The sequence below is a fragment of the Lasiodiplodia theobromae genome, assembly GCF_012971845.1.
Source record: "Lasiodiplodia theobromae strain AM2As chromosome Unknown scaffold_7, whole genome shotgun sequence".
Taxonomy (NCBI): domain Eukaryota; kingdom Fungi; phylum Ascomycota; class Dothideomycetes; order Botryosphaeriales; family Botryosphaeriaceae; genus Lasiodiplodia; species Lasiodiplodia theobromae.
The window spans coordinates 948,784-973,096 of record NW_023336563.1 but is presented as its reverse complement, the minus strand read 5'-3'; the positions used below and the strand labels follow the sequence as shown (position 1 = coordinate 973,096).

At 54.5% G+C, this 24,313-nt stretch overlaps 8 protein-coding genes across 8 annotated transcripts; 4 read left to right on the top strand and 4 right to left on the bottom strand.

Moving 5' to 3' along the window:
• Positions 1-333: 333 nt before the first annotated feature.
• On the bottom strand, positions 334-1,173 carry LTHEOB_2958 (Enoyl-CoA hydratase/isomerase family protein; the record flags this gene model as incomplete). Its single annotated transcript, XM_035511827.1, has 1 exon — positions 334-1,173. The coding sequence occupies one exon, from the start codon at positions 1,171-1,173 to the stop codon at positions 334-336; it is 840 nt and encodes a 279-aa protein (XP_035363684.1).
• A 1,655-nt stretch (positions 1,174-2,828) lies between these two features.
• On the top strand, positions 2,829-4,247 carry LTHEOB_2957 (Integral membrane protein; the record flags this gene model as incomplete). The annotated part of the gene is made up of 4 exons (XM_035511826.1): positions 2,829-2,852; positions 2,913-3,062; positions 3,112-3,590; positions 3,653-4,247. 4 exons carry the CDS (start codon positions 2,829-2,831, stop codon positions 4,245-4,247), a joined length of 1,248 nt encoding a protein of 415 aa, XP_035363683.1.
• A 929-nt stretch (positions 4,248-5,176) lies between these two features.
• On the bottom strand, positions 5,177-6,357 carry LTHEOB_2956 (Methyltransferase domain-containing protein; the record flags this gene model as incomplete). The annotated part of the gene is made up of 3 exons (XM_035511825.1): positions 5,177-5,234; positions 5,283-6,233; positions 6,293-6,357. The coding sequence occupies 3 exons, from the start codon at positions 6,355-6,357 to the stop codon at positions 5,177-5,179; spliced, it is 1,074 nt and encodes a 357-aa protein (XP_035363682.1).
• Positions 6,358-7,349: 992 nt separating this feature from the next.
• On the top strand, positions 7,350-9,529 carry LTHEOB_2955 (Arylsulfatase; the record flags this gene model as incomplete). The annotated part of the gene is made up of 7 exons (XM_035511824.1): positions 7,350-7,615; positions 7,676-7,761; positions 7,821-7,900; positions 7,960-8,066; positions 8,125-8,474; positions 8,522-8,991; positions 9,044-9,529. The coding sequence occupies 7 exons, from the start codon at positions 7,350-7,352 to the stop codon at positions 9,527-9,529; spliced, it is 1,845 nt and encodes a 614-aa protein (XP_035363681.1).
• A 243-nt stretch (positions 9,530-9,772) lies between these two features.
• LTHEOB_2954 (Protein kinase subdomain-containing protein) lies at positions 9,773-11,855 on the bottom strand (the record flags this gene model as incomplete). The annotated part of the gene is made up of 7 exons (XM_035511823.1): positions 9,773-10,223; positions 10,275-10,490; positions 10,538-10,801; positions 10,851-10,971; positions 11,025-11,207; positions 11,266-11,638; positions 11,718-11,855. 7 exons carry the CDS (start codon positions 11,853-11,855, stop codon positions 9,773-9,775), a joined length of 1,746 nt encoding a protein of 581 aa, XP_035363680.1.
• Positions 11,856-13,718: 1,863 nt separating this feature from the next.
• LTHEOB_2953 (C-24 sterol reductase) lies at positions 13,719-15,329 on the top strand (the record flags this gene model as incomplete). Its single annotated transcript, XM_035511822.1, has 3 exons — positions 13,719-14,991; positions 15,045-15,262; positions 15,318-15,329. 3 exons carry the CDS (start codon positions 13,719-13,721, stop codon positions 15,327-15,329), a joined length of 1,503 nt encoding a protein of 500 aa, XP_035363679.1.
• Positions 15,330-19,009: 3,680 nt separating this feature from the next.
• LTHEOB_2952 (MFS transporter) lies at positions 19,010-20,358 on the top strand (the record flags this gene model as incomplete). The annotated part of the gene is made up of 3 exons (XM_035511821.1): positions 19,010-19,195; positions 19,271-20,161; positions 20,215-20,358. The coding sequence occupies 3 exons, from the start codon at positions 19,010-19,012 to the stop codon at positions 20,356-20,358; spliced, it is 1,221 nt and encodes a 406-aa protein (XP_035363678.1).
• A 321-nt stretch (positions 20,359-20,679) lies between these two features.
• On the bottom strand, positions 20,680-24,153 carry LTHEOB_2951 (Cytochrome P450; the record flags this gene model as incomplete). The annotated part of the gene is made up of 7 exons (XM_035511820.1): positions 20,680-21,777; positions 21,824-22,185; positions 22,401-22,549; positions 22,605-22,771; positions 22,824-23,872; positions 23,928-23,988; positions 24,046-24,153. The coding sequence occupies 7 exons, from the start codon at positions 24,151-24,153 to the stop codon at positions 20,680-20,682; spliced, it is 2,994 nt and encodes a 997-aa protein (XP_035363677.1).
• Positions 24,154-24,313: the final 160 nt, after the last annotated feature.

Below are 24,313 nucleotides of genomic sequence, written 5' to 3'. Positions count from 1 at the left end.
AAGCGGAACCCCACCAATATTTTTTTTGCAGTCGTGCCACTAAGTACAATTTCAATCTTGTGCTATTGCCCACGAAAGGGTTAGATCTCTGCAACTGTGTTTCAGGAACGCAGTACAATCCTCTCTGAATGCATTACTCCACGTTGACCAATTATTTGTGGCAAGCATTCCGGAATGAAAAATTAAATCAGTTCAAAATGTACCACAAAGGATACGAAAGAGGGTTTCCATCAAAAAAGCTGAGACACGCCACGAATTCTGCCACTCTACTAAAGTGCAAGAAAATAATTGAAGCGCAGTGACATCCGTCCAACGTGCAACTACAGCGGCTTTCTACAATTTCGTCCCCTCAAAGGTGCCGTGCCGTCCAGCCCCTCCACTGAATCTTGCAGCACCTTTCACGCTCTCCGTCGTGATGACCTTGACCCCTTGATCAAACTCGTTCCTCAGCGCGTCTTCAAACGAGCTCGCGTCATACACCGAATAATAACAGCTCGCCCGATCGACATTCATACAAGCCTGCGGAAACGCAAGCAGCTGTCTCGCGATCGCCGTCGCTTCCGCCAACGCCCTTCCCTCCGGCACGACCCTATTCGCCAGCCCCATCTCCAGCGCCTCACGCGCAGCCACGCCGCGCCCGGTCAGAATCATATCAAGCGCGCGGCCCAGCCCTACGATAGCCGGGAGGCGGACCGTACCGCCGTCAATCAGAGGTACACCAAACCGCCGGCAGTAGACGCCGAAGATGGCGGATTCGTCGGCGACGCGCATGTCGCCGAGGAGGGAGAGTTCGAGGCCGCCGGCGACGGCGTGGCCCGACACGGCGCTGATAACGGGCTTCTTGATCTGCATGCGCGACGGGCCGATGGGGCCGATGTTGCGGCCTTCGACGCGGTGGTTGGCGTCGATGATCGGGCCTTTGTAGGTGGAGTCGCTGGTGTCGAATTTGGCTACTTCGTGCAGGTCGAAGCCGGCGCAGAAGGTGCCGTGGGCGCCGTGGAAGACGCAGACTTTTTGGGTCGCGTCGTTTTCGAAGTCTAGGAAGGCGTCGGTGAGCCTCTTGCCGGTCGGGCCATCGATTGCGTTTCTACGACGGAGCCGGTTGATGGTGATGGTGGTGATTCCGTCTGAGGTCTTGTCGACCTGGACGGCTTGCGGTTCGGTGTCTGCCATTGTCTCGATAAGAAAAAGTTGCGTTCAAGTGTCTCTTTGCAGAGGAACTTCAAGACGGCCGAGATTCCTTTGTCTAGTGTCCCCCAGAAGGCACAGGAGGGAAGCAGTTATTTACGGGCGGATATGGTGTCAACTGTTCGTACAGTAACCCGAGGTAAAACTGCGCTGCCATCCTCCTGGCCGTCTCTCCTGCCAGGCGCGGGGCCACAAGCAAGTCCAGAATGACTCCTCGAATACCCCGCATGTACGCCCTAAAATTACATAGCGGCCACTGCATGCCACGACAGGCTTACTAATAGGGCAATTACTAAAAGCCAAGGATGTGATCCCTGCCTCATGCGCCTTAAACTGACAGAATCACGAGATAGCCGCGCTTCAGATGGGAGTGTTCTTATAGCAGCACTGGAAAAAATATCAGCACTCAAACCTTCTCAGTACACAGGCGATCTTCATCCTTGTGCATTCATTTAAGTAGAAAAGGCTGGATGGCGGCGAATCCAACATTGCCTTTCAAGCTTGACAGAATAATTCACAAAGTGCAAGGGTGGTGCCATCCAGCGATGCCTCCAACAATTGTATCCGACCCGTGATGCGTTGAATTACTGCAAATATGTTCATGGTGCCGGCTTCGGTCCGAAAAGTTCCAGAAATGGTCACCAGAAACAGCTAAAAGGCAAGCTTAAAACAAAACTCGAAATGATTCGCGGAATCGGTGCAATGCAGTTGTTTTAAGGCAGGCTGCCATCGTCGGTCCGGGCTCTGGTGCAAGGCTAAGCGCGCCTCTGTCTCGGATTCCCCCCGGATCGCCTTGCCGAAGAACCTCGGACATTTGCCGCTGTCGGGTCCGCGCGTCCCGCTGTCAGGCGGCGTCTTGTCCGTTAGCGGCAACGGACCCCGGAATCTTGAAGCAATTCGAACGTGAGATTCTACTCCTGCTGTTTGGTATGTCTCTTCATTTCGGCATTGTGGCTGCGAACGACAGAACCACCACTCCAATATCCACGTGGCAAAGCAATACTGTGCAATTGCAGCACGACATTATGATAGTTCTTCGTCGCGAAAAGCAGGAGCTGTAGAAATGTGTCCCGCAAGAAGCCTCGCTGTGACGAGAAAGACTGTGGGTTGCTTGGACATTGCGCCACGGCCATGTGGATATTGCTTTTCCAGCACGTGGAGTATCCCACGTGGACGCCTTGACAAGCGATCAAAGAAGGTTACGATGCAGCACGATCTCGGGAAGTATATGCAGAGGTTCCTTGGGGGAACGCAGGTATTGCCGAAGCAGAAGTCTAGAAGAACATAGAATGGGGCGTTATTTGACGAATCTCAAACACACCTGCGGCTCTTCAGGGGACGCGACTACCAGCTTTCAGCTGAGATCTGCCACAGCGCCAATTGTGGCGTAGATCGTCACGGCTGTTACAAGGGTGAAACGCTGTTCCATTGGCCAATTTTGCGGAGCGGCTGAGGGCTATAGTCGCAGAAATATACCGAGCGCGTTCTGTTGCAGTTTCGGTTTTCACTGCGACGACGAAACCACAAACTTCGTTTGGATGGGCTGCACATCCTTTTAACAGCAGCCGGCGACCCGTTTCCTCGCTTCTTCAGAGAGATTCATTCTTTTTAACTTTACTCTCCGTCCCAGGTGGACCAGCATGTCTCATTGGTCCGGCCCAGCTGTATGGATAAGCTTACATCCCTCCAAATAGAGTCAATGCACTGACGCGTATCTGTGCCAGGTCGCTACCGAGAATAGGACAGGAGCCATTTTCGCGGGCAACTTCATTCCACAAATTTTCGCATCAGCCTTCATTATCGCCCGAATAATATCCAAAGCATGGATCCGGCGAAAATGGGGCGCAGATGACAGCATACTCTGCGTCGCATGGGTAAATACCGCCCTGTGATCCAGAAAAATTCATCACTGACGGCGCGCAGGTCCTCTCGCTCGCTCTGACGGCCCTGTCCTGCATCCAGACGCATTACGGCGCCGGAATTCACATCGACCAACTGCCGGGCTCGATCATCAAGATCAACGCCAAGATCGACTACGCCTCGTTCCTGCTCTACAACCTGGCCCTCTCCCTGACCAAGATCTCCATCTGCCTGTTCTACCTGGACATCTTCGCCGACCCGCTCAACCGCCTGCTGGCCAAGATCGCCTTCGTTTATATCGTCCTATACACGATCCCGCTCGTCCTCGTCTCGGCCTTCCAATGCATCCCCGTCACCGCCTTCTGGAACCCGCGCATGGAGGCCAGCTGCATCGACATGTACCCGCACCTCGTCGCGTCGGCCGTCTTCAACACCCTCGCCGACACCTGGCTCACGCTGCAGGTCGTGCCCAACATCCTGCCGCTCCAACTGCCCAAGCGGCAAAAGATGATCCTGCTCTTCGTCGTCTCGCTTGGATGGCTGTAAGCTTTTTCCCCCTTCTCCCCCTCCCCCCACACCCCCAGCTGACCCTTACTCCCCCCAGCGTCATCATCGCCAGCATCTTCCGCATCTGCCGCCTCAACGCCGTCACCGACCCCCGCGACTTCACCTGGGCCGACTACGACGTGACCATCTGGTCCGCCGTCGAAGTCGACGTCGGCCTCGTCTGCGTCGCCGCCCCCGCCACGAAACCGCTGTTCAAGAAGATCGCGCCGGGCTTCCTGCGCGACTTCGCGACGCGCATAACGCGCGTGACGCCTACCCAACAACAACAAAAGCCGCTCGGCCCCGAGGAGTGGGCCTACTCGATGCCGAATCGGCCGGAGAAGCTGGTGTTGCCGTTGTATAGTAGTCGGTATGAGGATGATGTGGAGACGGTGGCGACGTTGAGTAAGAATTGGGATGTTGGCGGGTTGTTGAGGGCGGCGAGTAGGGGGAGCAGTAGGAGCGGCGGCAGCAGCAGCAGCAGGAGGCCGTCGAGTGGGAGCGTGGGGGATAGTAGCAAGTGTGTGGATTTGGAGAAGATGGGCGGCCTGGAGCAGGGCTCTCGGTCGAGTCATGACGGCGGGTCGGATGGGAGCAGCGCGCGGCTGCAGTTTGACGACTCGGGCATGATGAAGGAAAAACAGAATTTTTAACGTATAATGAGTGATACCCCAATTTGATGTTCGCAATGACAATAACGTCTTGGATGCTGAGTGATCTCGTCGGGTGGTGACTTTGCGACTTGAGCAGTGAAAGAAAGACAAGTAAGCAGTGTGTTTGGATCTGCTCAACCAAAGCATACACATCGGAAATTAAAGCTGGAAACGAAGAGGCCAGACCCGTGGGACTTTTTTGATTGATGATGAGAGCTGTTTGATCAAGTCCGGGGTTGAAGAGCCACACAGCACTTCGTGGAAGACGAGCTAGAGGCGGAAGGCTTCGGCAGGGGTTTTATTAAGCGAGAAGGCGGTTAAGCTCGGGAGGGCTTAGACAAAAGTGGAAACCCCATGGAGGGTGGATTCAGAAGACTGCGGTGGATTGGAGCATACATTCTAGGGGGGCTTGTGGGTGGGCCAGTGCGCGGTTTGGCAGGCTTCGGAGCAGTAGGCGGTGGTGCGGCAGCGGGCGCAGCGGTTGAGGGCGATGGAGGAGGCCTGGCAGGCGGAGCAGCTGGTGGGGGGTTGTTGTTCGTCGGACATGGTTGCGGTGGGATTGTGGGTGGGGGGGTTGGAGTGGAAGAGAGAGGTGGAGAGATGTGGAGAGGAGCGGGAATATTTGAGGAAAGAGGTGAAGAAATTTCTAGGAAGGACGCGACGAAGTATGAGAAAGAGCGGTGAGGTTGGGAGACGCGCCGTGACGCGTTGTTTGCTAATTGTCACGGCAATCGACGTCTATTCCGTTGAAATAAGCACTCGCGCGATTGCACACCACAGACACCTACCTAGCGCTATTTCAAGCCCATAGACACCTAGCGCGAAAAGTACAGTCCACCCGGTCCAAAGTCAGCGTAATTTCACCATGTGAAAGCGAATTAGGCAAGGGTATCCATGCATATCAGTGTAGCTTAACCATGGAACCGGTATTAGGAATGTTGTGGCCGGCTCTCGGAATCCACGGGCTTCTGACATGAGTACAGGTACCTGCAACTATCAGCAACAAACTCCAAAAAAAAACAGGCTCAAACTCACAGCGGCGCATAATAATGCTTCGTCGGATTGCGCATATCCCTCTGCGCTTCCATAATGCTCAGCTCAATGCTCTCCCTCGACATGCCCAAATACCGACTAAACACCGCCGTCGAAATCGCCTGCAGGCCACTCTCCAAATTCTCCAGCGCCGCCTTCCCCAACCTCTTCTCCATCTGACCCCGCGGCCACGTCCCCAACGGCCACGCCGGCTGCTCTTTCCTTAAATTCACAAACCCCAGCGCATTCAAATGCGTCTCAAACGAGCGACAAGCCGTCGTGTCAATCCCGGCCCTCGCCGCCCCGCGCCTCACATCCTCCGACCACTTCAACAACGGCGACTCCTCCTCCTGCCTCTCCCCACCATCCACCGACCTCCACGGAAACGTAATCTCCCTCAACTCCAACCACCCGCCCGGCGCAAGATTCTCCCAACACTGCCTTAAGAACCGCGGCCAATCATGAATCCCCATACACAGCATCCGCGCGTGGATGAAATCGAACTTGCGCCCGCCAAACGCCCAGTCCCGCTCGGCGTTGTCGACCAGGAACTCGCAGTTCGGCGGCACGAAGGCGGGCTGCACGGGCGAGAGGTCGGTGCCGATGACGTGCGCATCCGGGTGCGCGTCGGCGAAGGCGATCGTCCACGCGCCCGTGCCGCAGCCGACGTCGAGGACGGAGTGGAGCGAGGAGGAACGGTGGAGGGGGGAGAGGTAGAGCGTGTTGTGTGAGGTCATGAGCCACATCACGTGTTGGAGGTCGAGACGGGATTGTTCGAGGGCGTCGTTGGGGAGGTTGTAGGCTGGGGGAGAAGAGAGTGAGTAGGGAAAAGCACGGTGAGTATCAGCGGGGGAGGTGTTGGTGGAATGCTCACTGCCGTCGTCGTAGGCGTGGTAGCGACGCCCGTTCTCGAAGCGCCATTCCGTAGCCCTGCTCGCGGATGACGTGAAGGCCCTGCACAGATCGTTAGCGACGTCTATCGGATTTCTGATTCTTGGAACAGGGTCTCTTACGAGTCAGCATCGTCAGCGACGCCCAGAGCCGAGTCGGCATCCTGATCGTCGTCGGGTGAGCGCATGGACATCGGGAGAGGCGGGAAGGGCCGGCACCTACGTCCACCTCTAGATGACGGCCCAGGAGGGATTCATGCGAGCCGTTGTGCTCCCGTTGGTCTAACTCGGCCATTATTTTCAGAGGGTGGAGGCTGTCTTTGGCGAGGAATCTTCAGGGACAACGAGCGGTGGTAGTCACTTGGATCTCCACTTTGCTGTGCCGCTCGGGCGGTGTCAAGGATCTTTCTCAACGCGGAGGTGCACCGACCACCTCATATATCGACGCTCTTGACGTCGTGCCATTAGCAGCACCATCGAGCTTCCAGGAAACTAGAGTGCCATCGCCGTTCTTCTTTATCGTTAGCAGACAGCTTTCATGGGTCACGCCATCTACAGCCCTGACGAGTGCGACTGGACCGTAGGCTTAGGAAGGTATGTGAGATTTACCTGATCATGACTGATGGAGAAAAGCAGGTCCAATTTTTTGTCCCTCGCTGTGCCGTCCCGTAATCTATTCTGTTGTACATACTGGCGCCTCCTGCTACCCCACCGTGCCCCTCATCACAATCAATACGAGGGGCTCATTAATGGAAGACATCAGCACGCGGGATAAATATCACTATGTGAATCGTGAGACCGACATGCGGGCCGTAGCACCGTAGGCCCACGGTCCAGTGCGTATGCGTATTACGTCGTTGGGGGAATCTGAAGTATTGCGTGATTGCTTCGTATTGCGCAATTACGGATGCGGATACGCCGAGCCAATGTCTGATCGAATCAAAGTTGATTGTTTCCCTATTCAAGAGTGACTATTCAACATATCGCTTACCCTCAGACCAAGCTCTGCATTTTGTTTCGTAGTAACGTCCCTTCTAGGATATTTGTACCGAATGTAGCTGGCCTGAACCTGCTCCCATTATAACCCGTACGCCAAAGAGAAATGCTTAAAAGGATTGAAAGGCAGCCTCTGTAGCTTCAAGCTGACCATCAACCTCTTCTCTCCCACCACTCGCCCGGCATGAGGTTTCTTCCCGTCCTCATTTCTTCCTTGGCTTTGGCTCGGCGCAGCCTCTGCAAGCCGAACATTGTTTTCATTTTCACTGATGACCAAGACCTCCATCACAGCTCCGTCGACACGATGCAGTCCGTGCAAGAACTGGCCACAAAGGGAACCTCTTTCAGCAACCACTTTGCCACCATTGCTGTGTGCTGCCCGAGCCGCGTGTCATTGATGCGCGGTCAAGCAGCCCACAATACGAACAACACGGCCATCTCCTCTCCAGGGTAAGAGCCAACACTGTCCCTTGTCTTCGCGTACCTGTCGGTAACCCGAGACGACCATAGAGGCGGCTACCCAAAATTCGTTGCCTCGGGAGAAGATGACGACTACTTGCCGCACTGGCTGGTCAAGGCAGGATACAGCGCAAACTGTGATTCGTCCCACTAATGACTATGCGGAGGCGTCAGTACTGATTTCAGAATTATATAGACATTGGCAAACTCTACAACGGAAACGCCATCACGAATTATTCCCCGGCTCCGAAGGGATGGAGTCATATTGATGTTTTGGTAGGTCGGATGTCTCTACATTACCTCTACCTATTTGTGTTAACGTGCCGACACGGCAGCTCGAACCATACATCAATTTCCATGATACTGTCGTCATGTCAGAGAATGGTAAGAGGCCCGTATGGTACGGAGGCTGGCAGCAAACCGATGTGGTGCGGATTAAGGCGTATGTATTCCCGAGCCAGCGGTAAGTGGGTTCTGGAATTAACTGAATCTTCGATTAGACTCTCCAGGCTTGAGACATTGCTCGGAGAGGACGATCCGTTCTTCCTCATGATTGCTCCTACTGCGCCGCACGTCCACAATCTCACCGATCCCCCGATTCCACCCGCACGCTACTTGGAGAAGTTTTCGAACATGACGGTGCCTCGTGTTCCCAACTTCAACCCTCCAGATGAGGAGCAGAAGGGAAAACCAAGCTGGCTTAAGACGCTTCCGGCGTTGAACCAGACTCAGATCAACGACATTGATCACCTATACCGCCGGCGCTTACAGGCCCTGCAGGGTGTAGACGATATCGTAAAAGACGTTGTCACAATGTTGGAGGGAAAGAATGCCTTGGATGACACATATGGTAAGTGCAGCAAACATCCGCTCTCGCTTCTGTACCAACACATCCAGTCATCTTCTCCACCGACCAGGGTTACCACCTTGGGACCCACCGCCACAGTGGCAAGTGCCTTCCATACCTTGAAGATACCAACATCCCTCTGGTAGTAAGAGGCCCGGGAGTGCCAGCCAGTGTCACCTCTCGCACCCCCAGCACGGTGACAGACTTTGCCCCGACATTCCTTGAGATCGCCGGGCTTGCAGCTGAAGACTACCCGCCCTTCTTGGACGGCGCAAGCCTGCTCGAGGCGTGGGAGAATCCCAATTCCTCGGCGCTCGCGAAAAAGAAAGAAGCCATCAACGTCGAATACTGGGGCAGTTCCTACACCGAGATCCCGACTTGGGCAGAAGGATCCTACGGCATCTACTTCCCGGGACTGTATCTCAACAACACTTACAAGACCATGCGTGTTGTCGGCGAGCATTCATCCTGGCTCTACTCGCGATGGTGCACCAACGACACGGAACTGTACAACACGAAGGTACGGCCGCCGTCCAGTCCTGAAACCTGCAGCTCTCGCTAACGCCGAGCAGGACGATCCCTACGAGCTCACCAACCTAGCCGACTCGTCCGACCCCGAGATCGTCCGCGTCAAGTCCAGGCTGAACGCGCTGCTCATGGTCACCAAGTCCTGTGCCGAAGACACGTGCCGTGATCCGTGGAGCGTCCTGCAGCCGCCGAACGACACTAACAAGATTTCCACCCTCGACGACGCGCTGGACCCGCGGTACGATGGCTTCTTCGCGGCCTTTCCGCAGGTCTCGATTGACGAGTGTCTGAACGTGCAGCTGTCTTCGAACGAGGGCCCGTTTTATCCTGTCGGTGCGGAAAACGGCCTCGGTCTGGCGTACCGCAAGAATACGGACTTTTTCTCCGAACCTGATTACACGCCTGTGAAGAGGGTCCCTGCTAATGCCGTTCCGGCGGGCGGATGGGATCAGCGGTATGCGACGGTGGAAGATCTGTTGCTGAGTGCTAGGGAGCTTACGGATGAGGAGCTTAGCGTAACTGAAGGATAAGCTCAGTAGGTCGGGTGTGTGAGAAAGTATAGCCGAACAGCTGTCAAAAAGAAATTCACGAGCAGAAAAAAAAGCGCGCGGATGACTTGGAGTATGAACATCTTTATTAAAAATATTGGACCGTACGCCATTTGCATTCTGAAAAAGCAGCCAACTCAGCAATCTCTGCCAACCAGTCCTCCAGCAGCTCTGAGCACCTCACTTTCCATCACAGTTGCATTTGGAATTGCGGGATGAAGAAAATCAAGCGACATCCTTCAACGCCTCAGCACACTCATCGAAGAGTTTGGCGTTGTCTGCAATGTACTTCTCGGTGACCACGATGAACTTCTTGATCGCGTCGAGATCATCCAATGCACCGGGATCGTGGAAGTTGTCAACTTCATGGTGCTCCACCTTACCCCATTTGACCACCCAGAAGCCCTTCTCTTCGACCCAGTCTGTCTCAGCGACGTTCAGCCGCCAGTACTTCTTCGCTAGCGGTTCAGGCGCGAAGGCATTAATCAGACCGTGGAAGAGTGTGTGCGTGATTTCAGAATTGGTCGCGATGCTCGCGAAATTTTCGATGCTCTTAAAGCTGGGAATTACACTCCCCTCAGGAACGGGCGTGTTGGCGGGAATTCCTGTGCCGATGCTCAGGAAGGACTGGGTTTTTCTGGATGCCCCGTAGACGCTAAGGACTTCCGTCCAGAGCCTATGGTCCGTTAGAATGAGACGGAAAATCAGAGGGTGAACATCTACTAACCATCCCAGAGGGTTGTTGGCGCCCAGCCCACCATCCACGAGCTTGAAATCGCCAACCTGGATGGGTTTAAAGTAGTACGGCGCGGCAGACGTTGCTCTCGCGGCTTCCCAAATCTTAATGTTCGGAATTGCCGACTTCTCAAGTGGATTCTCGTACGAGCGAAGGAACATCGGCGCGCGGTTGTTGGCGGCTTTGCTCTGAACAGCCATAACGAATCTAGTATTTTTCAGCATTTACTCTCAGATGAAAGGACAGATCAGTACACTTTGCAGCGGCGAGCCTTTGCCTCATCATTGAGAGATTCAGTATCCTCCAAGAGGGGCTTATCCTCTTCCACGCCTTGATTCTTGAGAATCTTCTTGACGGCGTTCACCAGCGGCGCGTCATCGTAGAATGCGCCCGTGAATGTAATGTTTTTCCACTGAGTGATCCTCCAATGTTTGAACACGTCGTTCATGAATTCATTGTACGCGTTGATGCACTGCTGCACATCCATTTGGAGGCGACCGAGCATGATCGCGATCAGACTATAAAAGGTCAGAAATGCTATGCAGCGGTATCCAGCTGGTAGCTCACCCGCCTGCGCTTGTGCCACCAATCATGTCAAAAACATCGCATGGCTTCTTGTCTGGGTAAGCTCTATCCATGACAGCCTTCAGGAGGTACAGAGACGACATTCCGCGGACTCCTCCTCCGTCTTTCAAGATATCAGTTTGCGCACAACAAACGGATCAAGCGGGATACACGTACCAAAGGAGAGGACTCGGAGAGGAGGCTGATTCCCACCCTTCTCAATAAGGTTGGCCGTCTTCACGGCAGGTGATATTGAAGGAAGCAAATCCACACCCATGTCTTCATTGACTTTCCGAAATGCCTCGTCAATCGCGGTGATCTTATCGATGATTGGGCCGTAAGTGACGGATCTACGCTGGACTAGAATTCAAAGTTAGAGCCAAGCTTGTAACGAGCCAGATCTCTAATACACGCATACCGTTTTGGTCACTGATGTCGAAGAGGAGGTACCCGTTCGTCGCGAAGATCTGCCAACCGCGGAACCTCGCGCAAATGCGCACTGCGATAACATTTCCGGCTTCGAGGACATTCAGCAGGTCGCGCTCATGATTGAAGGTGCCACCGGCCTTCCAGCCGTACTTAGGTGAATTGACCCTGTTGGGATGACTAGTCCAAACGAGGTCGACGCGGTCTTCGCTCTTCCTGGGCGCCGTAGCTGCGTCACTCTCCAGGATGGCGATCTCTAACCACGTCCAGTTACCAGCGGAAATGTCATCGACGCTGCCCTGGTCGTGCGATTCGGCAAAAAGCTTCACCGCGCGGATCCTATTCAGCAGCGTGGACTCGATAGGCTGTGTCGGTTAGTCGGTTGTTTGTGGAAGGGGTGAGCATATGACTTGCTGGTGATTTGAACCATGTTTTGGCTTGAACCTTGTCATCAGAAGCTCTGACGGACTCCTCTTTGTCGCATTTGATTACGTATCGACCGGCGGGGATGTGTGACGACTGAGATGGCAGAGGCGGAAAGCCCTTGACCGTAACCTCAGTCAAATGACTGAGATCATCCATGTCGAATTGAATCTTGTGTGAGTTGGATGGCAACAGCTTCCTTAATCCTGCTGGATTTATACCATTCTCTTTCCTGCAAGCATCTGAATTCGTTGCGAACGATAGAAAATGCATCGGAATCTCTACGACGCAAGCGGGGTCTTCGGGTTCGATTGCAGGTAAAGGGAGTCCCTTCATCGAATCAATCAAGCGGCCACCCATACGCTTAGATTAATCAATAGATTGATAAGCGCTTGGCAAGCTGGATCAGCATGTAGCTTTACTAAAATCGAGTTTTTCAGCAGCTCTGCGACCGTGCGCGAGGATAGTGTTACCATAGTGTTACCATAGTGTTACCTGCAACGAAATTTCTCTGCTCCTAAAAGAGAGTGCTGCGCACATGCCTTGTCCTGGCAGCTTCTAGTACGGCGAATAAGAGAGTGCATTTCCTGTATACAAGACCGAATTTGTTTCTGTTAGCGTTATGGATAAATTATGCGCAGCGTGGTCAGATGGCGTGTTGCACGTACCAACACTATGGTAGATTCAGTTATTCTGTCGCTATCCGCAGCGTTATCCACGGCTGCTAGACAGCTCTAATTGGCTTAGTATATCATGCAAGTTCGTAGAATGTCTTTTTCCTCTTTTGTTCTTACCGAACCTCTTACCGTTTACGAAGAGATGTAAAATTAGTGACACTAAGCCTATTATGTTCAATATTTACACTACATTCCGCTTACCAAGCGCTTGTAATTAATCACCTTTATTGCAGGCAAAAGCGCGTTGGTGATGTCTCGCATAACTAGGAAAAACGTAAACTTTGGAGCAACACGTGCTAGTCGGACGGGCCAAGGGATAAGAGGTTGTTTGCCTAATCCATGTTTTCTACAGTGGCATATTTGGAAATAATAGAGCTAATTCAAGCTCTCTATATTTTGCGGAACTTCCTACAGAAAAGTCCGAGTATTATTACTTAGGAAGACTCCTCACCCAGGCCGTGAGCAGTCTCTATCCGCATGCGGCGAAGAGAATTCTGCAGCTAAATAGTCACCCGTTCCCCCTTAACTCAGCTGCTCAGCTCTGTAGTCTGATGGTAGTAGCTACAGCACACGCGCCGTGGCGAGTCCAGAAGAAAGGTTTGGCTGCTCATTCATCGAGCTCAGAACAAAAACCGTTATCTCGATTGTTCCACCCGTGGCGCGTTCTTTGACGTGGAATATCCGTTCTCCGACTCCAGGAAAGACCATTTCCTCTTCGATGCTCTATACCACGGAGCCGCCTCTTGCGGATGAAATCATCGTGGGTTTCTTTGGATGCACGGTCGTTCTCAGGTGTAGGTACTTCTCGTTGATGTTTCATTACCATTGATGGTTGCACCTCGCCATTGGGTCCGAGCTGGGCGGGGTCAAAAAGAAATATGTAGCAATCTGGCCTCAGCATGCCGTGCCCAATCGCAGCCGCAAAGTCAATTTCTCGGATCGGGTTCGGGACGAAAGATAGCCGATGATGAGGGAGTCGGGCGTTGAAGTACGATGGTGCACTGACCATTGCACGACCATCGGCCTGTCTCCGAGCGAACCACGCCGCTTACGCCTCCTACGCCGCCTCCAAGCCAATCCTTCTGCGGGTTCGCGTGCGCCAATCCTGCGCGGAAAAGCCCAAAACAGCTGTTCGTCGTGCGGCCGGGTAAAAAGGTGTAATTAAACTAAAAGCAAGGATCCAATCTCCTGATTATGGGGATGCGCGGACTCCTCGGGCCCCGCGGACCCCGGAAATGTATACAAACTGGCCCGCGGCCGCCGGCAACATAGTTTTGCAGCCCATCAGAGCAGCTGAGCGTCGGACGGATACGCAGTCCGGGCAAATCTCCTTTGTTTCCGCACCATGGCCATTAACAGGTCTGTACAATTGGACATTGCGGTGGTCCCGGCACTCACTGACATCTCCCGACCGAACAGCGAGCCGAAGCTCCGCAGAGAGATCCCCGAACGGTCATCCGGCCCGAAGAAACCGACCCCGACAACCAAAAAGGACGATGCCCCCGCCGTCATCGACACCGACTCCGACTCGCACGCCGGGTATGAGTTCGGCGGCCCGCTGGGCGTCGGCGCCATGATGATCGGCTTCCCCTGCCTGATGTGGTACATGTTCGTCGGCGCCATCTGCTACAATGGCCGTCTTCCACTACCGGAAGAGGGTCAATCCTTCCCCGATTTCGCCAAACACATCGCCGCCCTGGCCTACACGCACGCTTTCCCGCACGCCCGCGCCTGGGCCATCTACTGGACCTTCCTCGTGCTCGAAGGGCTGGGCTACCTCTACCTGCCGGGCGTGTACGGCAAGGGCAAGTACCTGCCGCATCTGGGGCGGCAGCTGGACTACTACTGCTCGGCCGTGTGGTCGTGGTACATCACGATCGGCGCGGCGCTGGCGCTGCACTACTCCGGGGTATTCAAGCTGTACACGCTGCTCGACGAGTTCGGGCCGCTGATGTCGGTGGCGATCTTCAGCGGCTTCATCGTGTCGGCGCTGGCGTACGTGTCGGCGCTGGCGCGCGGCGCGCAGCACCGGATGACGGGGAACCACGTGTACGACTTTTTCATGGGGGCGGAGCTGAATCCGCGGCTGCTGGGGTGGCTGGACTTCAAGATGTTTTTTGAGGTGCGGATCCCGTGGTATATTTTGTTTTTGCTGTCGCTCGGCACGGCGCTCAGGCAGCAGGAGCAGCTGGGGTATGTGTCGGGCGAGGTGTGGTTCATCTTGATGGCGCACTTCTTGTATGGGAATGCGTGTGCTAAGGGCGAGGAGCTGATCATTACGAGCTGGGATATGTACTACGAGAAGTGGGGCTTCATGCTGATCTTCTGGAACCTGGCTGGCGTGCCGCTGACGTATTGTCACTGCACTATCTACCTGGCTAACCATCATCCGGATGAGTACCACTGGAACCGCGGTGTGCTGGTGGCGTGGTTCGCTGCGTACCTGTTTGCGTACTGGGTGTGGGACACGGGCAACAGCCAGAAGAACATGTTCAGGGCTATGGAGCGTGGATCAGCGCTTAACCGCAAGACGTTCCCCCAGCTGCCCTGGAAGTACGTCAAGAATCCTCAAGTCATCAGGACCAATACGGGGGATAATATCATGTGTGATGGGTGGTGTGAGTACTTCCTTCATGATTGTTCTGTTTAGATGCTGACGAGATTCCTGCAGATGGCATGGCACGCAAGATCCATTACACCTGCGATTGGTTTTTCGCCTTCTCGTGGGGCCTGATCACGGGCTTCAACTCGCCATTCCCCTGGTTTTACTCCATCTTCTTCACTTGCATGATCATTCACCGCGCCAAGAGGGATATCGAGAGGTGTCGTGAGAGGTACGGCGAGGCTTGGAAGGAGTACGAGCGCCGCGTGCCGTATCTCTTTATCCCGGTAAGTCCGCCCAGAATCAGGAAGAAAGAAAGAACCGCACTAATCCGCTCTTCAGTACGTCTTTTGATCATGTGACGTGGCAACGGCAGAGACTTTGGTAAGTTATACGTAGTCAATAATGGCTGCTCTGATAGCAAATGAGTAGTGGTAGCGAGCTGTCTGGCTGGAAAAGGGACCAGCACCTTTCTTTTTGGTTTCTGAAAAGTTTAATGAGCAATCCAATTTTTAATTTAAATTTATTTTAATCAATTCCTCTATTTTACCAAAATACTCATGTTGAGCATGTTGGGAAGCCTCGACTCAGCGTGCAAAACGTTGCCCTCGACGCCGACATCGCGGCGCAGCTGAGGTGTGGATGGTGGCGTCAGCGCTGGATAGCACAGATCCTGCCGCCGTAGGCTACCTGCCGTAGGTACGGCGACAGGCAGCAGCACGCGGTGAGACAGATGCCAGAGCCATGGGCTGTGATCTCAGGGGCCCAGACTATTCAGGGCATTTTGACCGGCAGAAACGGAAGCTGCACGTCACTTTCACCATGCAGCACGCAGCGGACGATTGGCGTTGACGTCCCACAGTAATCAAGCTGCTGCAGCCACCAGGGAGAAAGTCCGAGCAAGGCTGAAGCTCCAAGGTCATGACAACACGGCTCAGTATCTATAATATGCTCGGAGCTTCCACGAACAGACTCCTATCGTTTGCAAACAATCTCGTCTGGGATCTCGTTTTACCTATCCTAGGTTTGTGGTACGGAAGATTATAGAAATCAACTCGACTGCTGGCCGTGCTTGGGTCATATTTACCTGCATTACCTTCGGCATTCCAACAACACAGGAACTACTACAAAATGGCTGTTACACAGTTGCAGTCTACGCCCATTTCTCGCACCACTCAGGGTTCAACTAATATTGAACTGTGTAAAAATGACTTCGATGTTACCCAATGGACCTGGACTGCACTGGGCTCACTTTCCACCAAGACTGACATAATTTCCTCCGCAAAACTCTTATCTGGTGACCAGAAGTCAGTCAATTGGAGGATACGCATCATGTAAGCAAGATTTCCCTTGAAAATACGTGGAGCTGACCGAAGAAACCAGTGCCGCTCCAAATTTCTTTGAGAGACAGGAACTCACCAGGTTTCTGGAGCATTTCCAGGTTCCATATGAATTCCGATCAGAACAGCGGTAGTGGGTAAACCATTCCGTCGGAAGGCGTCTGAGTAATGGTAATCAAATCAGCTGTAAGTTTTCGTACTACACATTGAGATGATTTGTTCGGAACTGGGGCTACATGAATGTTTTGAAGTTACATAATTTCGACTGGTTTCCAAAAACATCGATATAGAGAGATTCGATGAAGAAAGGCGTTGGCTCATTCAATGAGATAAGGCCTGGTTCAACTCTTCTTATGTCCTCATCGAAGATCGGAAGTTGTCAAGAGCAACGCTACTGTGTTTCGGGATCTCGAAAGAACTGAAGCATCGCTTCGAGATTCTGAGCCCTTGGCAAGAGCTTTTTGACCAGCCTGCGCTCATCTTTGGAGTGATATTTGAGAGTTTGTTTTGCGAAATGGATGATGCTGCATGGAAGCTCGCGGATGTATTTAGCAGCACTGAAAGGGTAAGTAAAACCATCCACTTCGAATCTTTGACAGACTCTTAACTGTTGTGCAGGAAGGATTAAACGCATTGGAGATGTTTGAAAAGTCGACCTCTGCAGAATTCGACCTTGCTCGGCTGCACGACGTTTCCAAACACGCAATATTCTTTCTCGAGGCGTTTCAGGCCAGATACGAGATTATTGACGGTCTGCTAAAGGTATATGAACCTGGAATTGACGCTAATATAAAAGCTGTCGAGCTCATTCTTCGGCATCGCGGTCACCCTTTCAAGTCTTCTCGGCTTCGGCTCGAAAGCCTCGAGAGAAGGATTTCCAAAATCACCGACATGGTAAATTATGAAGTTCGTTCTTTAAAAACTCGGTCAAAGTTAATGCCAGTAGTCTTTCAACGTTGTTACACAGCGTGATAGCCGGCTGATGGTGAAAGACAGCGGTCTGTGAAAGTCATTGCAGTAATGACATTGATATTCCTGCCAAGCTCACTTGTAGAAGCGCTCTTCAGCAGTAGCTTCTTCGATTTCGACTTGGACAATCAAGAGTCAGGTGGGAAAGCAAGGGTGCACATATCAAAACTGTTTTGGATATTCTGGGCAGTTACTATTCCTCTCATTACAACTACGCTGATATCTTTACTGGTGATGAGGGCTCGTAGGGTTTGGAACTCTGTCGAGAAAGTTTAAAATCAGTACCCTGTTATGAATTCAATATCTTCGTTGTTCACCTGTAAAGTCGTGCACAAAACATTTGTCACTGCCACATTGAAAGGGTGTAAGGGGCACAATTCACGAGCATGAGCGCACGAAGGAGGGATTCAATGGAACCCCTTTCTTGACGAGTTGGTGAGCTACCAGCCAGTAGCTTGAGGGTTGAGTGGCAAGGCTGAAACAAGGCGCGGCCCTTCGGCTTGGGACAACTCGCTAGCAGGCAGCATTGGTTGACGCATGCATGCAGAAACGCCACGGTACGAAAGGAAACACGGACTGAGCAATGAAGGGTGGCCGTTGCGCATGCGTGTGCTGTTTTAGGCCACCACACCTGTCCATTCAAGCACACCGGTACCAGCTCACAAACATCCCAATTTAGTACCTGGATCTTACCATGTGTCTGCCTCGCTCAGCCTTGCTAATCGCTTCATTGTGTCCCGCCGACGTTGGCTGCATCCACCCGGCCCTCAGTCGATCCAAGCCTGATTATCATCCCTGCGTCTTGTGTAACTAAATCCATTATCTCTTCTCCATAACATGCTCAATATCAAGACTAAAAGTCTCCGCGATTTCTCCTGTAGGAAGATACGGGAGTGTATGCTACGGTGTCTTCAACTGCGTTGGCGTGTGTGAAGAGACTGCGGCCTGAGATAGAAACACCGCTGTGACTGCCGCTGCATGCGATGCCCCCGTGGACGTGGCAGATGTGAAGGCAGCGTAGGAGTGGGGAGCGGTATGAGAGATTGGAGACACCGCTCCTCATTCACCGCTGGCGGTGAGTGCATTGAGAATCCAATATCGAATGAAACTCAAGATCGTTACCGCATGTACTAATTTGATTCTATGGTGACCCCGGCGACACCGCAGACACCGCTGACACCGCCTTTCCAACATGCGTTTTCCAATCCAACTTCCAGAACTGTCTTATCTGATGATCGATAACGGGCCGTCATGCAACGGCGGCCCGCCCGCCTTCCGTCATCGCTTTCGCCGCCCGCTCGTCATGCATGCTAGTAGATTTTCCGAGCCGTTCACGCAACTCATTCCAGAGTGGGGTATTCAGTCCAGCGCCCTATCCCCTTCCAAGTTGGGACTCTACCCCGCTCCTCGGCAGGGGAAGCCGAGAGGAGTTAAGCGACCATAATTGCGGATAAGCGACCATTCTCACACCGAGAACAGCACTTCTTGATATAGCCTTCCCTTTTCCGCCTGGAATTGACATGAATAGCCACATCTTTCCCGCTCCTCTTGTCCAGAGACAAGCTTAATAGCCAAGTCTTGCTTGGTTTGGTTGTGACGCCTTGTTTTTCTTGCATATACCTTGCGAACTGGAACTTCAATTCCCCTTCTTGAACATTTTCATACCCCAGAGCTCAAGCCATCTACCAGAAACCCTTCCAAAGAAATCATAATACACTCACAACAATGGGCAACGACACCGAATCCCAACCAGACAACATCTCGATCAGCGCCGCTCCCGCCGCCACGGAAGCAGTTCCTGGCGGCGTCGTCGTCCAAGACCCGGACTCCGACATACCAGACGGCGGATACGGCTGGGTCTGCGTCGCCTGCGTCTTCTTCCTCAACGCCTGTACATGGGGTATAGCAGCGGTAAGCTTCACTTCCCTTCCCTTCACCACCAACACCAACCCACCAACCCATCAACCCGCTAAACCCGCACCCCAGGCCTACGGCGTCTTCCTCTCCCACTACCTCACGCACTCGACTCACCCCACCGCCACGGCCCTCGACTACGCCTTCATCGGCGGCCTCCAATTCGGCTGTTCCCTCTCCCTCGCCACGCCCATCACCCTGCTGACCCGGCGTCTGGGCATCCACATCCCCATGGCCTTCGGCGTGGTGGTCCAAACCGCCGGCTACCTCCTCGCCTCCTTCACGACGCCGACGAGCGGCATCTGGCAGCTCTACCTGACGCAAGGCGCGCTGGTGGGCTGCGGCATCGGGCTGACGTACCTGCCCTCGGCGCCCATCACCTCGCAGTGGTTCAGCGCGCGGCGCTCGCTCGCCAACGGCATCGTCTCCGCTGGTTCGGGCATCGGCGGCATCGCGTTTTCGTTCGCGTCGGCGCGCGTCATTGCGAGCCCCGGAGGCGGCGTGGCGTGGGCGCTGCGCATGTTGGCCATCGTGTCCGGCGGCGTGAACGTCGTCGCCGTGGCGCTCGTGCGCGGGCGGAATGCGGAGGTGCGCGCGACGATTCGCGGTTTCGATGTCGCGCTGCTGCGGCGCGAGAAGGTGATGCTCTTGCTTGGGTGGGCGTTTGTCAGCATGCTGGGCTACATGACGCTGCTGTACAGCCTGTCGGCGTACGGGCGCGACGCGCTGGGGCTGAGCGCAGGGCAGGCGGCGGGCGTGACGGCGTTTCTGAATCTGGGGACGGCTGTGGGGCGGCCGGCGTTGGGGTGGGCGAGCGATCGGTGGGGGAGAGTGGAGGTGGCGGGGGGAGCGACGGCGGCGTGTTCGGTGTTGATATTCGCTGTGTGGATGCCGGCGGCGTCATATGGGGTGTTGGTGTTTTTTGCGGTGGTGAGCGGGACGATTTTGGGGGTGCTGTGGATGGTGAGTGGTCGTGGACAGGATTGGTTTGGGCCATGGCTGACTGTTGGTGGCAGACTATCTCGCCGTTGTGTGTCGAGGTTGCTGGACTGAAGGATCTCAACTCCATGTTGTCCCTGGCCTGGGCGACGACCGTCCTGCCCTGCACGTGTACGTTGAAGAAAAACATGAATGATGAACGACAGCTGAACTTTTTCTAGTCTCGGAAGTAATCGCACTCAAGATACGCCGACCTGGCGCAGAACGGCCATACCTGTACCCTCAAATATACTCAGGACTTTCTTACGCCGTGGCCGCTGCTATCATGTTTCGCCTCTGGCAAGTCCAACGCAAGAAAGATCCAACAAACTGCAGGTGCAATGTGGTATAGAAGGAAAGAAACATAATCAAAAAAGGGACTGTAGCGCTATGGACTCGTCTATAACGCCGTCACCGTCTGTATCCAAGGAGGGGATGTTAAATGGGCATAAGACAAGGCATAGCGTGGCATGACTCTACGTTCGTGATAGCCTCGAGAAATTCTACAAGGAGGGCTTATTCGATATGTGCGGAAACACGTGAGCCAAACTGCCATTACGCTCATGGAGTGAGACTTTGGGTGTGGCGTCTGGCTTGATGTCTTCTGGAGCTTCGGCTTTGCTTTCGCCATTGTCCGTGACGTTACCCATGTCAGGCTCGGCAGAAAGCGTCTTTTCAGGTTGCGGGCTAGCGTGAGTCTGGGCCTTCGTCTCGATATGATTTTCCAGCCACTTGTGCTGATTCTCGGCCAGCTTGAGTGTATGGTCAACCTCTTGACTGAGCCTGGCAACCTCTTCCTCGACCGCCTCTTCCTTGGTCTTGGGCGGCTCTTTGCCGAGATCGGCCGCGGCTTTCGGCGCAAATTTGGCCCACAGCGCCTCCAGTTCTTCAAGCCATCCGCAGGCTTCAGCCAGCTTGCGCACGCCGGCGTCACAGTCCTCAAGCAGCATCACGTCATCACCACGCGAGCCGATCGAGCCGACCTGCTCCTTGTTGATGAGCAGCCTCGGACAGCCATGACTGACAAAGTTCGGCAAGCTGGCGAAAGGCTGAACGGTGAGGCTGGTGCCCATGATGATGGCAAGGTCAGCTGCAGCAGGCAATTCGCGGTTTTCGAAGAAGGCCGCGGGCAGCGGCTCGCCGAAGAAGACGATCTTGGGCTTTACGAGGCCCTCGCAGAACTCTTGCTTGCAGTGCGGCGGCTCCATGCAGCGGATGAACTCCTTCATCTCATCGTCCGGAAAGGGAGCGCCGCATTCGATGCAGGCCTGCTCGGCGAAGCTGCCGTGGGCCTCGACGATGGCTTCGCCGGGCAGGCCAGCCTCGCGCTCCAGGCAGTCGATGTTTTGCGTGAAAACCTTCAGGAGGATACCCTTGTCGTACAGCAGACGCATGAAGGCGTGGGTGATTGTCGGGCGATATTTGCCGGGGTACAGTTCGTGGGCCAGAGTGTAGAAGGGCATCGGGTTTTTGTTGAAGTACGAGATGTCGAAGACGGCCTCGGCGTAGGGCAGGTCTAAGCGGGCGAGATTGGCGTACAGGCCAGTGTCTGGGCTGCGGAAGTCGGGAATGCCTGCCGATGTGCTTATACCGGCGCCCACCTGGGATCCTTAGCTTGAAACAATTATGCTTAAAGAGCTGGCTCACCATGAAGACGACGCGCTTTGCCCGACCCTCGCGGATGTACTTTGCGACGCCATCGAGAGAGCGGGAGTCGAGGGTGGAGGGCGCGATGCTCTCGTCCACGATGCTGCTTTCGTCTTGTCCCATTTTCCAGCCTCGTCCGGGCTTCCCACGGTTCGGATTCTTGTCCTTGGCCTGCTTGCCCTTCGGGGCTTGCTGGCGATGCGGCTTGTGCTTGCGGCCTATGATGGCGAGCGATAGGAGGCTGCGGAGGTGGCGATACACGATGTATGCAGGAGCTTGGAGGTGCGGGCTTGGTAGTTCACTGGGGCGTGGGGTGTGGTAGGCAGCAAGCAATGATTTGGTTTTGCGCGCAGTCGCAATCGCTGCGGAGCGTCATAGCTCACCTCCGACTCCCCGCCCGCCCCGCGCCGCACGCACGAGTCATGGAAGTTGCGGCCATGATTCATGAGTCAAGTCTCACTTGCAGGTGACACAGCACTTCGACTTCACATCACTCCGAAAATTGCATTTCATCTAAACTGACCCCTGGAAACGCCCCCACAATCAAGAATGAACAAGCGTATGCATGTCAGCTAACGGATAGGCTTGGCCCTGCACCAAAGCTCGGGCTTTTGCCACAGGCTGTATGCCTCCTGGTCCGCCCAGCTCGCGCTCTCGGGGCAGAGCTCCAAATCGAAGTGCCAGAGCACTTTAGCCATGATGATGCGCATCTCATGGTACGCCAAGCTGCATCTCCAGGTCAGCATCGTCCAATCGCCTGCCGAGGGGGGTGTGATCTCACTTCTTGCCCAAACAATTGCGCGGGCCAAAAGAGAAGGGCTGCAGCACTTCCTTGCGGTCGCTGTCATATCCCGTGTTAGGCAACCAGCGCTCCGGCACGAACGAGTCCGGATCCTTGAAGTTCTTCTCCGACCGGTAGGCCGACCAGTTGTGGAGCGAAACCCTCGTCTAGATCTCCATGTCAGCATTACGATATCCCCCGCATGACAGGGTCACAAACCTTCCCCGGCACCCACTCGCCGCAGATCATGTTGCCGCCCTCAGGTGTCTCACGCGGCAGTCCGATTGGCACCGGCGGGTACACTCTCAGACCCTCCTCGAAGCAGGCGTTGAGGTATGGCAGCCGCGGCAGTTCCTCGAGCGAGAGGTCTTCCTCGGAGCGCGACCGCACCTCCTCAACGACCTTCTTCAACTTATCCGGATTCTTGAGCAAGTACCACGTGAGGCCGCTGAGCAGCGTGGCGGTCGTCTCGGTGCCGGCGATCATGAACAGCGACGAGTTGGCGTGCATCTGGCCCAGGCTGATGAGGTCCTTGCCCTTGTCCAGCACCAGGCCCCAGATGTCGGGCTTGCCGTCGTCGCTCTTGGCCAACCGCCGGTCCACGCGGTCCGCCGCGTGCTGGAAGTGCAGCCGCACCTGCTCGTCGAGGCCCTTGGGTGTGAACAGCACGGCGAGCTTGCCGAGCACCGGGTACTCCATCATGATGCGCGCCAGGTGCTGTGCCTTGATGCTGCCGAAAACGGCCTTGACCCACGGCGTGTACTCGGACTGTTCGAGAAGGCCCAGCGGCTCGCCGAACGTGAGGTCACCCATGATGTCGAACGTCGTGCAGTTGTAGAGTTTGACCATGTCGAGCTTCGCGTCCCCGTTTTCCTTGGCTGTCCTGTGCATCAGGTTCACCAGCTGGTCGACGTACCGCTTGATCAGCGGCTCCTGCAGCTTCAGCGCGCGGTCGCTGAAGGCGTTGGAGAAGATGCGCCGCAGAGCGCCGTGCTCCTTCACGTCCTCGGTGTTGAGCACATGGCACTCGTTGTTGATGTCCCGGTTGTAGAAGCGCTTGTCCTTGCCGTTTTCCTGCCGCCCACCTGACCGGTGTCCGTAGATGTCCTTCAGCGCCTGTGGGGAGGTGTAGCTGAGCCGGTCAGGCCCGAGACGGACCACCTCGCCGTATTTCTCGTGCTGCCTGCGCGTCCACCCCTCGATGCGTCCGGTGTAGCCGATGAGCCACCAGGTAATCGTGCTCATGGTAGCATACTTCGGACCGGGGTCTACAGGATTTTGTTCAGCTGACGGAAACCAGATCTGAACATGAAATCGACTCACATTTGCTCAAAGGATGGAAATAGACATTGTAAACCGCCGTGGCAGCAAGCTTAACAAGGAGCTGTCATGTTTCACATTAGCACTGGTTCTGATGGGGGACCAGGGCAGCTGGACATACCAGAACCGCAACGCTGGTCAAGAGCAGTGGCAAGTTCCGCAAAATCACAAGCCTGGATGGCAGCTCTTGCAGTGGGACTCCAGCGCTTTGAGAACCAAGGTTTTCCATGATTGCGGTGGTGAAGAGGAGGGTAATGGACTTGTCGTTTCTGGACCTCCCAGTCTGCGGGGCTTATATACATACGTCTGGGAGTGGCCAAGCAAGCATGAATCAACCAGATGGTTGGGATGAAGCATCCCAGCAACCGCCAAATCTCGCAACAGTCATA